Here is an 11,280-nt window from a genome sequence, read left to right as displayed (position 1 = left end):
TTTTTCCTGTATGGAGGACAGAAATTGAGTTACGACCTTCTAGTCGAACGCGGCATCCTATCGCATCCTATCAGTACCAGCAGCCACCACGTTCAAAAACAAACTAACGCTGCATTTTAAAACAATTGTAATATTTACCATTGATTTTCCACGATACTGCCATGACAACAGATGTTTTTTTTTTTGTGTGTTTTTTTTTTTGTATATGAACATTTCAAAACCTACATTAAAAAAAAAAAAACAATCATGTGTATATATAAATCATATAAATTAAGTTTCCAACTCCGTGTTTAAATCAAACGACCAGCTGACGACAAAGCAACTGCTCTTAAATACCTTTATTCATTCCGCCCATTTGTTGATCACACAAATCTATGAGATTTTTTACTCTGGAAAGTATCTTTTTCGGGACTGCCAGCTTTCGGCCAGCGACACGCTGGAGCCCTTTTTCCATATACACGGTAACTATACATATACAACATGTACATCCATTATAATATTAGTATAAATATTTCAGCCCGATATATGTCGATTTAAAATAATAATAATAATAAAAAAAACATTAAAGATTTTATGCACATACATTTGCAATTGAAATACAATGCCATAATACTTGTTTTGTCGTTACGTCTCAATACTTTCGTACTCTGGGATGAATGATTGGAAGAATGGAGGAGCAAAACAAAAACAAACAGGATTTGTTCTGGATTCGGGTTTAGCGTTGAACCCAGAGTATGAGGGTTCTGATAATATTTGGCATCCATGAGCAGCTCTCCTTTTGATAAACTGACCGATTCGCTTTTATTTATACTTTTTTTTTTTGTTTTTTGTCGATTTTGCGCAGAGGCGTGTTGCGAGATATTAAATTGTAATCCTCTATCAATAACTGGACCATAACAGTCACGGCCATGACTATTCAAAGACCTGATAAAGTACCGCAAACACGCACCCTCGATGAGTTCACTATGGTTGGATCCTTATTGAGCTGCTCCAATTATTTACCAGGGATTGACGGAGGAGTTAAAGAGCAGCACTTCACGAGGATCTGTAGATATAAAACAGTAAAAAGATGGCTCTAGGGTGCGAGGTTGAACGCCGAAGCTGTACTTCCAATTATTTCTTGTGGAAACTTTGCATGATTTAAAGAAATCAACTAAATAAATAAATGTAGTCCCCAAACTTTTCCATGATAAACATGCCACTCCAGTTCTAAAAGACATGGACATCACAGTAGCATTAATGAAGCTCTGCATTGTCTCTCCACCAAAAAAAAAAAAAAAAGAACTAAAGAAACTCGACTCCCGTTCGTACTCTGGTTATTATTAATTAAACGGCTCGCCCGTTCGCTCCGACAAGCTGCGTGTTAGAAATGAGATTTGTCCGTATTGGTCAGACCGGATCTGAGGATCTGGAGATATCTTCACAGCTTGTATAAAAAGGCTCAGGTTCAAGTTGTCATCAAGAGGTTGTAGGTTCAAATCCCTGCGCTGCCAGAAAGCGACGCTTTTACCGCTACACGGCTCAGCTGTAGGGCTTTGGATAAAAGGAATCGTTCGATAAATAAATAAATAAGTAAATAAAAACGCCAGGCGCGGCTTGAACAGACGGCTTGGCCGTGACTTTCTGCTCTCCGGAACGTTCACTCTCCGGTTCTACCTAGCATATAGTCATTGTTCTTGTTTTTTTTGTTGTTGTTGTTGTTGTTGTTGTTTTTTTTTCTCCCCCACAGTTTACTCCTTTTACTTCCCCGGCTCTAGCAGGCAGTATGGAAACGAAACGATCTCGGTCGTTGCTCTGCGCCATTAATGTGCCGATACTCCGTTTATCAACGTCTACGAATGATAACCATTTCCTGTTTCGTTTTAGCAGCCTCTTATTTTTTTTTCTTCTTCTTCTTCTTGGATTGAATGGAGGAAAAAAAAAGAAAAAAAAAAAGCAGCTCGTCATGTGACCGAGAAACCCCAAAAACGTAAACTCCTCGGTCCTGAAGACGTCCGAAAACGTAACGTTACGGCTTTACACTTAGAAGTTTTTGAACACTGGAGACTCCTTCCGTAAAATGTCGCATATTGTAAACGTGTCCTCGCGGAATAGTTCGCCATCCGAGACGACTGATCGCACGTGGGTTTATTTTCATCCCTGACCGTCCCTTTGAACGAGCTGTTACTATGGAAACGATAACGCGTTACGAACTCTCCTAGCTGCTGGTATAGAAAATGAATCGCCTTCTGATCGATCAGATTCGAGAAGTATTTCCAGTCGGAAATCGCTGGCGTAAGTCCTGAATATTCGCTCCCCGGTTGTATTTTCCGCACGACGGTATACTCTGATCAATGGATTAGGTAACGGAGTTCGGGATTAGTCATGGTTACGCGTACGGCGGTAACCTAGCAACATGGCGACGTTTCGCTGCCTTCCGAGGATGTTTTAAAAGCGTTTTCTTATCGTTACCTTCAGAGATATCAAAGCGCTGCCTAGAAGTGAACCGTGAGGCAGATAGCTAGCTGCTTTCGTGGTAAATAAAATACCGTTCGATTTATTTATTTATTTATTTATTTATTTATTTATTTATTTATTTTCCTAAGCTACGATAAAACGCAAGAAATATCTCCACACAAACAGCTTAAAAACAACATTTTCAGGAACGACCGATCCTGTGACGCAAAAACGTGGAATGAACGTTGAGTGTAAATAAAGTTGGCAACAGTCCGGTGTTAAAAAAAAAAAAAAAGAACAGCAATAGATGACAAATGATGCAGTTTTGGCTTTGTGCAAAATGAAATACAGTAACGGCGCCTGAGGAAAATGATCGCGCTTCCTGTTTTCCGCTAACGACGATACGATTGGCCTTTCACTTTTACAGGCAACACAATGTTCCGAGAAGAGAAACGAGCTACGCTACACACAGACAGAACTTTAAAAAAATAAATAAATAATAATCTGGAACTGTAACATGGACATTTCTGCATAATTAGCACCATGGCACAAGCTCTCCGGGGTCCAGCCCCGATTTAAGTTTTTTTCCCCCCATCATGGAAGCCTCGGTAAAAAGGTAGCTCTGGCAACAAATATAGCTCTACTTATAAATTAGAAATCTGTGTGTGTTCGTAATATGCGCTCTACATTCTCCTATCTGTGCACATTCGCAAGTAACGCTTAGAGATAATAGGTCAAAGGTTAACCTGGTCCCGGACTCCTAAACGTTTTTTTTGTTTTTTTTTAATTAAAAACGACACGAAACTAAACAGAAAAAAAAAAGACAAGGAAAGAAAACGAGAGTTGTGGTGGTGGTGCAGCTGAGATGTGGCTGCGTGTGCGTTTAACCCTCAAACGAGTCCTTGAATGAATGAATGAATGAACGAACGAACGAACGAACGAACGACTCGGGAGTCATTTTTGGCCCTGGAGATCAGGATGATCGGGGTCAAACGGTTCATTTTTGCAAACGAGCTGCGCTGGACAGGAGAGGAGAGAAGAGGAGAGGAGCGAGACGGCTTCTGAAGTTCCTCCGCGCCGTTCTTATTGCACCGCGTGTCCGGTCGGCCCGAGGTCCGTCAGTGGTATCGAATCCGTTTGTCCTGGGCCGCGGAGTCGTCGTCTCTCACGCGGATTCCCTTCTGCAGGTTCAGTAAAGATCTTCTCATCTGTCACGAGATAAATTCATACGCAAGAGTTACACGATATAGAGTGTATTACCGTACACGTCACTGTGCACTCGTACCGTATCCCGCAGCGCTGTTGAATTCTGGACTCTGATTGGTCAGAAGGTGTCGATACGGTTTATATAGCAGCAGCTCGGACCGTAGAATTAATATCGACGCGCTCGTTCTAATACGTTACCGTTTTCCATAGCATTCGCTTGCACGTGTATTAAATCGCTGCTCCCTAACTGACTTTCAGGCTTAGAAAATTGGAAACGAATCGATTTTGCAAGGAATCCGCCCCTTATTTTGCACCTCTACGTACAAATACGCCAAATTACTGTACACATTTATGCTCAAAACAGATGCGACATGCCGCACATGTAAAAGACACAATGTTCTCTAGACCCATGTTTTAATTAATTAATCTATTTGTTTATTGTGATGTCCGGTTTGCCCATATTTCTGCTCGCAACGTGCCCCTTTATTCAACAGAGGGCCCTAGACTAGACCGTTGTACCCTATTGCGGGTCATGGATAAAGCGTTCTGAAGGACCACGGTAAACACGAGATGTTTTAATTAGACAGAGGTGAAAAACAATGTTGCGTAACGACGTCTGTTTATTTATCTGCGCTCTTTGCGGTGCCATCTGCCGGCATCTGATTTAATCTCGACGGATTTACCTCGTCTAACAAAACCACAGACGACTTGATTATCTCCTGCCACTTCTCCAGCTCGTCGTCATGGTAACGCTGCTGCGACTCCAGAAGCTGGGCCCACTCCATCTGCGTTTGGGGAAGTTTACTGCAAAACAAACACACACACCGTCTTCTGTTCATTACTTAGCAATGGATTACTCTTGAACCATTTCTTTAGCAGTGTATGTGTGTGTGTGTGTGTGTGTGTGTGTATAATATACATGCGCACACACTACCCCGATTGTGGTATGCCCATTTATTAGGGGTTTTATGGTAAACGCTCTAATGCAGCACAGTGAGGTAGTTTGCTATGCTTAGTGTAGAAATAATTCGTTAAACTTCTGCTTTAAAACTGAATGAGAAATGAAACTGATGTAGAAACGACGTCTTGCTGCCGATTTGACGAAGGGCGTGGTGCGTACGTGTTCGAACGCTTCTACTTTTAGCGATACGTGATTCAGAAATGATTTCAGTTTGAGTCAGTTCAACAGTACTCTTAAATAAACACTAATTGTAACATAAATATGCTTCCTATATTACGTAACCAATAAAACACTTCGGGGCTACAATTTTATAACGTACGGCACAGCGTGCTTCTTTTTTTTTTTTTTTTTTTTAATTAAAAAATAAATACATTTTATAGCTGCAATTAATGTTTTGGAACATCTCTGAAACCGATCACTTGCATTTTAGAGGCTATAAACGCTCGTTCCCTCACCAACCTCTTGTCATTTTACCCAGAAACTCCGAAAACTGAGTTACAGCTTCGCCTGGGACTGTTCCGAAATGCGCCGACACCGGAGACTCCTTCCCGTAAACATTAAATAAACTTCTCCTTACACAGTATCGACGGTTACATGTTGTTTAATTTTTCCATCCGTTTTTGCGGCGAGTCCGCCGTACGAGTCCCTGTGACCGAGCTGCTGCTATAGAAACGGTAATGTATTACGATGAGCGCGTTCATATAAACCGGCTGCTGTAACGCGAAATGAATCGGCACCTTCCGACCAATCAGAATAGAGAACTGAGAATTTCACAGTGCTGTGGGGTAACACATTGGACACTACGGTGTGTGTATGTGTGTGTGTATATATACATATATAAATAATGTATGTGTATGTATGTGTGTGTGTGTGTGTGTAATATATATATATATATATATATATATATATATATATATATATATATATATATAAAATTAAAAAAATGTTGCTCTACAATTTTCTTAGCAAAACTACATTTTGTGATGCGTTTTTTTTATAGCCAGAATTTCAGGTGTTGAATCGGTGACTTAAAGGTACACCTGAAAGACATATTGTTGTTGATATAATAATATAAGATTTAGTTGAAAATGCATCATGTCTTTATCTCAGCATTTATATTACAGAAAATCTCGGTGGGATTGATGCTGGTGTCAGAAATCCTCCGTTTCCTTCCGTGCGTGTAATAGGAACGATCCGTACCTGTCGCGAGCTCGGAGGCCCTGCAGCGACGCTAAGCTCTGCGTGGTCTGCTCCAGCGTCCACAGCTTATAGAACAGTATCATGTTGAGGAAAACCAGCAGCACCAGACTGAGGACGAGAAACGCAGCCATGTGTTCAGGTTTTTTTTTCTCCACACTTTCACACAGAGCTCTGTTTTCACACCGGCTAACGAGCACACACTGACCCCTAGTGTTGGCACGGTAGAGTTTCTCCAGCTACATTAAAAACACTTTATACCTCACACCGATCCTACAGGACAAGATGAAGCCAAGAGGCAGTTTTATTCCTGACTCAAATCTGTTCCGGTTCCTACGGAAACCAACGAATCATCCGAATGAAAAAGGACTAGAAGGCATGAAAGCATTTATATATATATATATATATTTTATGTCTTGTAATATGTAAACTCACACGACGCTGAAGATGAGCAGGAGTTTGGAGACGCTGTACAGCGCCAGGCCTCCGGCCGCCGGGTCGGGGAAGTGCCGCGTCTGTGTGGATCCTGCGCACAGAAGGATTATGGTAGAGTGGGGGTGGGGGTGGGGGAGGGGGGGGGGGGCACGGACAAGAAGACGGTCAAAAAGACGTCCAGATGTGATGACTGCTTAGCGCTTAATGCTGAATGCACAAATTTGCATCCTTCATGTCAGGGGTGTCCAATCATATCCGCAACAGGCCGCAGGGTGTGGGTGCAGGTTTTCATTCCAACCAATCAGGAGCCACACCTGATTCCACCTGTTTAATCAGTTGATCTTGGCTTTTGATAGACTCAGGTGTGGCTTCTGCTTGGTTGGAATGAAAACCTGCACACACACCGGCACTTTCCGGATAAGATGGCAAAACCATCTGGATAAAGTGGTTCGTAAAGATGCTTTGCCCTGGCTCTCTCGAAAATCCAGTGTTCAGTAGCTTTGGTTGCTAAGCAACATCGCAGACAAAGATTATGGTATTTTCTGGACAGAATAATGCCTGAAATGTAACAGATTTATTACTTTATTACTTTATAACAGCATACGGTTACTGTGAGCCGGTCAAAGATGTGCGTGTGTGTGTCAGATTTTAAACGATTTAATCGATTTAAATGATTTATTTTTTTTTCCTTCCATGTCCAACCCTGATTAAAAATGTTCACTGAGACTGAGCCAAGCACATCGAGATTCATATTTCAATGTTCCACGTTTGGAATCGGGTCATTTTAACCCGAGCGAACGAACCGAGGCGTTAAATCACACGGTCCGATGTCACCGCAGATACAGAACACGTGTCCTGGACGATTTCTGTGCTGGTGTAAGAGTTCGAACCTGGCACGTGTTTAATGCGTTGGATGACCTCGTTGTCGTCGGCCGTGGTGACGGCGCTCAGCTCCTCGTCCGGGTGCTGCGGCCTCAGGTGAGCCGTCGCCCGTTTCCGGTGTCGCCTCACTGTGGACGAGCGTGTCGCTTTGGCTTTGGGAGAAGGTCTGTGGGGTTCGTTTAGCGTGACCTCCGCTTTACTCAGCTCCAGCTCTACACACACACACACACGTGCATATTTGTCTTACTATTCTTGTGAGGACCTCCCATTATTGACATCATCAATGCAGATAATTAACACTATGCTACACCTAAATCTAACACTAATCTTCCCCTCAGTAACCAAGTGGAGACATTTCAGCTCTTTTAGTTAAAAAAAAACTACAGTAACTACAGGAACTAACTTGTTTCACTGACGTTCCATGACGTTAGATGTGACTATAATACATAACACATTGTTCGAGTTTAGTATTACGTGGCAAACACGGCGAAGTGCTGAGGTAGAAGAGGAATAAAACACTTCAGGACGTGCTGTGATGGAAAAAATGATCGACCTGGCCTGGTAAGACAACTCTGCTTCGCGCTTCTTGGTTATTTTTCCCAATAACAGCATGCTCCGTCCTGTGTTATATGCTTTGCCGAGGCTGTATTTATTTTTCATTACTAATAAAATAATAACTAGTTCATAGTAGTGGACTCGGACTTCTGGACTCTACTCACCTAAATGTCTAAAATATTCATCAAGGCCACTCCAGAAGTTTCTCTCTATAAAGCCCTTGACAAGACCCCAAGGCTGTTTTCTGTAGCGCAGCTCGGTGGAAACCCTGCACCAACACAACATAACACATTTATTTACATATAGGACCCAGGTTTAGACTTTGGAGGTCTGAGATTTAGGGTTGTGGTTTAAATGTGAGGTTTTATTACTGAATAAAGATTGACATATTTAGGAGTAAGTCACGATTAAGAAATTAAGAGTGGGGTTCGGATTTAAGAGTGAGGTTCGGATTTAAACAGTGAGGTTTAGATTTAAGGAGTGAGGTGTAGATTTTTAGGAGTGAGGTGTAGATTTTTAGGAGTGAGGTTTAGATGATTTAAGGAGTGAGGCTTAGATTTAAACAGTGAGGTTTAGATTTAAGGAGTGAGGTGTAGATTTTTAGGAGTGAGGTGTAGATTTTTAGGAGTGAGGTTTAGATGATTTAAGGAGTGAGGCTTAGATTTAAACAGTGAGGTTTAGATTTAAGGAGTGAGGTGTAGATTTTTAGGAGTGAGGTTTAGATTTTCAGGAGTGAGGTTTAGATGATTTAAGGAGTGAGGCTTAGATTTAAACAGTGAGGTTTAGATTTAAGGAGTGAGGTGTAGATTTTTAGGAGTGAGGTGTAGATTTTTAGGAGTGAGGTTTAGATGATTTAAGGAGTGAGGCTTAGATTTAAACAGTGAGGTTTGGATTTATGAGTGAGGTTTAGATTTTCAGGAGTGAGGTTTAGATGATTTAAGGAGTGAGGCTTAGATTTAAACAGTGAGGTTTAGATTTAAGGAGTGAGGTGTAGATTTTTAGGAGTGAGGTGTAGATTTTTAGGAGTGAGGTTTAGATGATTTAAGGAGTGAGGCTTAGATTTAAACAGTGAGGTTTAGATTTAAGGAGTGAGGTGTAGATTTTTAGGAGTGAGGTGTAGATTTTTAGGAGTGAGGTTTAGATGATTTAAGGAGTGAGGCTTAGATTTAAACAATGAGGTTTAGATTTAAACAGTGAGGTTTGGATTTATGAGTGAGGTTTGGATTTATGAGTGAGGTTGAGATTTTCAGGAGTGAGGTTTAGATTTAAACAGTGAGGTTTGGATTTATGAGTGAGGTTGAGATTTTCAGGAGTGAGGTTTAGATTTAAACTGTGAGGTTTGGATTTATGAGTGAGGTTGAGATTTTCAGGAGTGAGGTTTAGATTTAAACAGTGAGGTTTGGATTTATGAGTGAGGTTGAGATTTTCAGGAGTGAGGTTTAGATTTAAACAGTGAGGTTTGGATTTATGAGTGAGGTTGAGATTTTCAGGAGTGAGGTTTAGATTTAAACAGTGAGGTTGAGATTTTCAGGAGTGAGGTTTAGATTTAAACAGTGAGGTTTGGATTTATGAGTGAGGCTGAGATTTTCAGGAGTGAGGTTTAGATTTAAACTGTGAGGTTTAGATTTAGGAGTGAGGATTAGATTTAAACAGTGAGGTTCTGATTTAAACGGTGAGGTTTGGATTTATGAGTGAGGATTCATTTGGCTAATGTTGTACATTTATAAGTGAGGTTTATATTTAAGGAGTGAGGTTTAGATTTAAATGCTGAGGTTTAGATTTAAACAGTGAGGTTCTGATTTAAACGGTGAGGTTTGGATTTAGGAGTGAGGATTCATTTGGCGAATGTTGTATATTTATAAGCGAGGTTTATATTTTGGACTGAAGGTTAAATTTAGGAATAAACCTGAGGTTACGTATTAAGAGTGGTGCTTAGATCAAAGAATAAATGAAAGATTAAAGATTGAGGTTTATATTCAGGATTGAGGTTTTGATTTGGGATCGAGGTTACGATTTAGGAGTTTAGTTTTTGGTGTGAGGCTCTGATTTAAAAATGACGTTCAGCAGTTCATGTATGAAATTGTGGCACTTGAGTTTTAAAATACAGAGGGTTGGATTGTAATGCCTCATTATGACCACTGGAGGGCAATCTGGCATGAAAAGAGGGATGACTGGGTATCCCTGCAATGACATCATGACTAATCATTACAGCGAGAGGAGATGACCTGCAAATATTTCACTTCTTGGGCGCTATTCTATTCTCTCTGGTGTCTGTTCTCATGGCTCACCTCAGTCTGCACTTGTTCTTAGCCACCCTGGTCAGCATGTAGCGGTTGAGCGTGTAGAAGTAGTCGTGATAAGGAACATCATGAGTGATCACTTCAGCATCAACAATGTAACACTCGCTCTCCTGGCTGGCTTTGTACAGAGTCTGGAGGAAGAGAAAAAACGTAGGACGAAAGAAAGAAGTTCTAATCTAAGTTCAAGTCATTAAGACACGATACAAATTAATATCCTGAACATCCTAGACATATTTCATGCCACAGTTTCTCTTTAAACAACAAAATCATTCAAAATTCACACAACTTGAGTTGATGAAATCTTTTCCCCTAGTGCTATCTAGTCTTCTAGGCCCCGCCTCCCACAGCTTGAAAACTCAATTGTCCCATAAATCGATTAAAAATGATTCATTTAAATAATAAATAACAGAGTTCTTGAGTGAGATAGACTTGTGACCCGAGTATGCCCTTGAGGTTACCTGAGTCTCAGTGACTGTAGCGGTTTTTGGAGCCAGGGGGTTGGTGATGGAGATGGTGTACATGATCTCTCTGCTCTGGTCTCCCATCTCTTCCTTCTTCCATGGATGATACACCACGCCTATGGAGGAAGTCCGAGAGCAATCACAAACGAGACATGAAGAACGGACCTCGGGTTCGGTGTTCTCATACACGTCGACGTTGCTGAATAAATCAAAATGCGCTCACCAGAGAAGCGGCGGAGCTGCAGGAAGTCCCTCATGAACTGTGACTCGGTGAAGAGGAGGTCGTACAGCTTGTCCACGCCGAACTTGTACACCTCGTTGATGTACTGCTTCCCGTTTAGATCGTCGTAGAAGGCCTGGACTTCTCCTGAGGGAAGAGATGGGGCGAGTGATGGGATACCCGAATCCAGCTTTTTTAACAAGTGATGTTTGTTTACTTGCAACTGCTTACTAGTTTTCATTTATTCCTTCATCTTCAGCAGCGGCTTTGTCCTGGTTAGGCTATGGCGGACACGTTCCCGGAACGCTATCGGATCATCGGCATGCACTTACCATCGTCGTGAGTATCCGATGAGTCGCTGAGCTCAGTCGGAAGATCAGTTGGAAGATCATTATCGTTGAAGTCAAGCGACGGTGAGGGTGCAGGACCACTGGGCATGGGCAGCTTGCTATCTGGTAAAGGCAGATTTAGGAGATCTTCAGGAAGACAGCCAGAAAACTCTTCCTCTGGTGGAACATCATACTAGATGGAGAAATCAAACAGTAGGTGTTGTTATTTATTATTTACTGACAAGTTCACTGCCGAGACCGGCTGTCATCTCTTGTTTTGTTTATTTTAGTTTACATT

The 11,280-nt window shown here is 41.5% G+C and overlaps 1 protein-coding gene across 6 annotated transcripts in view; it reads right to left on the bottom strand.

The window, feature by feature from the left end:
- Nucleotides 1–323: 323 nt before the first annotated feature.
- Nucleotides 324–11,280, bottom strand: part of gramd1ba (GRAM domain containing 1Ba) — a 77,954-nt gene continuing 66,997 nt past the window's right edge. For all 6 annotated transcript variants that reach the window (XM_053644695.1, XM_053644696.1, XM_053644693.1 and 3 more), the window contains 10 exons: nt 10,986–11,175; nt 10,657–10,800; nt 10,431–10,549; nt 9,961–10,103; nt 7,837–7,940; nt 7,126–7,329; nt 6,236–6,326; nt 5,804–5,911; nt 4,326–4,446; nt 324–3,644 (listed from right to left, as the gene is read on the bottom strand). In XM_053644695.1, coding sequence (XP_053500670.1) covers nt 3,555–3,644; nt 4,326–4,446; nt 5,804–5,911; nt 6,236–6,326; nt 7,126–7,329; nt 7,837–7,940; nt 9,961–10,103; nt 10,431–10,549; nt 10,657–10,800; nt 10,986–11,175 — 1,314 coding nt within the window. In that variant the 3' untranslated portion in view covers nt 324–3,554. The remainder of the gene's footprint in view (nt 3,645–4,325; nt 4,447–5,803; nt 5,912–6,235; nt 6,327–7,125; nt 7,330–7,836; nt 7,941–9,960; nt 10,104–10,430; nt 10,550–10,656; nt 10,801–10,985; nt 11,176–11,280) is intronic.

Source organism: Ictalurus furcatus, chromosome 16 (genome assembly GCF_023375685.1).
Source record: "Ictalurus furcatus strain D&B chromosome 16, Billie_1.0, whole genome shotgun sequence".
Taxonomy (NCBI): Eukaryota; Metazoa; Chordata; class Actinopteri; order Siluriformes; family Ictaluridae; genus Ictalurus; species Ictalurus furcatus.
Note: the sequence above shows the minus strand (reverse complement) of the source record. Positions and strands in the feature narration are given on the sequence as shown.